The sequence below is a fragment of the Coffea eugenioides genome, chromosome 6, assembly GCF_003713205.1.
Source record: "Coffea eugenioides isolate CCC68of chromosome 6, Ceug_1.0, whole genome shotgun sequence".
NCBI classification, from domain to species: domain Eukaryota; kingdom Viridiplantae; phylum Streptophyta; class Magnoliopsida; order Gentianales; family Rubiaceae; genus Coffea; species Coffea eugenioides.
This window is the reverse complement of record NC_040040.1, coordinates 14,649,021-14,650,423: the sequence shown is the minus strand read 5'-3', so window position 1 is coordinate 14,650,423 and position 1,403 is coordinate 14,649,021. Positions and strand designations below refer to the sequence as shown.

The 1,403-nt window shown below is 37.2% G+C and overlaps 1 protein-coding gene across 1 annotated transcript; it reads left to right on the top strand.

The window, feature by feature from the left end:
* Positions 1-505: 505 nt before the first annotated feature.
* On the top strand, positions 506-973 carry LOC113773110. The gene is made up of 2 exons (XM_027317652.1): positions 506-756; positions 886-973. Exons 1-2 carry the CDS (start codon positions 522-524, stop codon positions 954-956), a joined length of 306 nt encoding a protein of 101 aa, XP_027173453.1. The 5' UTR covers positions 506-521; the 3' UTR covers positions 957-973.
* Positions 974-1,403: the final 430 nt, after the last annotated feature.

The window sequence follows — 1,403 nt, the reverse complement described above, 5'->3', positions numbered from 1 at the left end:
GCGCAAACGTTTGATTTATTTGAAGCGACAAATATGAAAAGTTGTTAGAAGTTAGTAGTGCTCCTGGCCAGTGCTAATGCATTAGCTAAAAGGCAGGCTTATTAGTGTTCACCGGACAAATTAATACATGTGTGATTTGATGTTATCTGAAAATATGCAAGAGTTTGGACCAGATTGGAACTGGAAGGAAATTCTTCCAATGTTTACCCTCGAACAAAATTTCAAGCCTAGTGCTGGTTGAAAAGTAGTAAACGTGTGGTGAACATATTCTTAAACATAAATTTCGAACTGAAACTTAGTCCATGCATATTATAAGATAGCCATTCAACATTCGTGTCCTTTTTTGTGGCGAAGACGTTAGTCAAACCTGAAGTTTGTTAGATGAACAGACAAGAATGATCCCATGAGCCAAGGGGGGAAAAAATCTATAAAAGCCCACCTCTAGATTTTACTTCGTTGTACACAGTTCTTTGTCATTTTCTGTTTTTCACTAGGGATCAGCATCCTTTAAAAAAAAAAAGATGAGAAACCAGTGGATAGCAGCAGTGTTTATCATGGCATTCTTGGTTTTCAGTGCTCATTCTGATGACGATGATTGTTATGAGGCTTGCATGCACTTCTGCTCAGATACTCTTTCTGAGGACTGTAAGCTCCACTGTGAATCTGCTTGCTCTGATAAGGTTCCAAAAACTCTGGATGGACCATTTTTCTGCAAGCTTGGCTGTTCCCTTCGTCAATGCTCTCGCATTTCTACAGGTAAACAACTACTTGGTCATCTCTCCAGTTCTCTCTAATACTCTGTCTGCACAAAGTTTATACACATTTGCAGGGGGGGGGAAGAAAAACACTTCAATTTCTTAATGATTATATTTTGATCTTGGACAGATAAGGCGAAATTTCGCAGCTGCATGGACAACTGTGGGGAGAGCTACTGCAAGCTACCACATCGCAATTAAGTAGCCAGCCAAGCTGGTGTGAGGCTAGCTACAGCCGGTAGTATGACAATGAAGTCCAAAATAGTCTCCTATATATTAGTTACTAATAGGAATAAAGGGACTATTCGTTTGAACTTCACAAATATGAACTTTATGATGTATTTTCTATTTCTGTATTTTGGATTACTGAAAGAATGAAGTGAAGAAAGATAGTCAATCCTGATGAAACTTTCTTCCAAATTCCGAACTATATATATTTATATATACGTGACAAAAGTTTATCATTAGTCGCCTGAAATAAGTTGGTGAAATTTCTAATTAATCGTCACCTTTATGTCTTCAATAATATTTGTGGCATTCTGGCTACTGTGTATAAGTTATGACCTATCTCAAAGGCTTCTAATTAAGTTTTCTCATTTTTAACTCAACATTTCTTACGGCCGAGAAACTAAATGACATATCATTTTG

Bases quoted from the DNA above. Each gene is read 5' to 3' on its own strand.
- LOC113773110 (XM_027317652.1), top strand. From the start codon at position 522: ATGAGAAACCAGTGGATAGCAGCAGTGTTTATCATGGCATTCTTGGTT. The intron at 757-885 runs GTAAACAACTAC...GATCTTGGACAG, and splicing joins ATGCTCTCGCATTTCTACAG to ATAAGGCGAAATTTCGCAGC.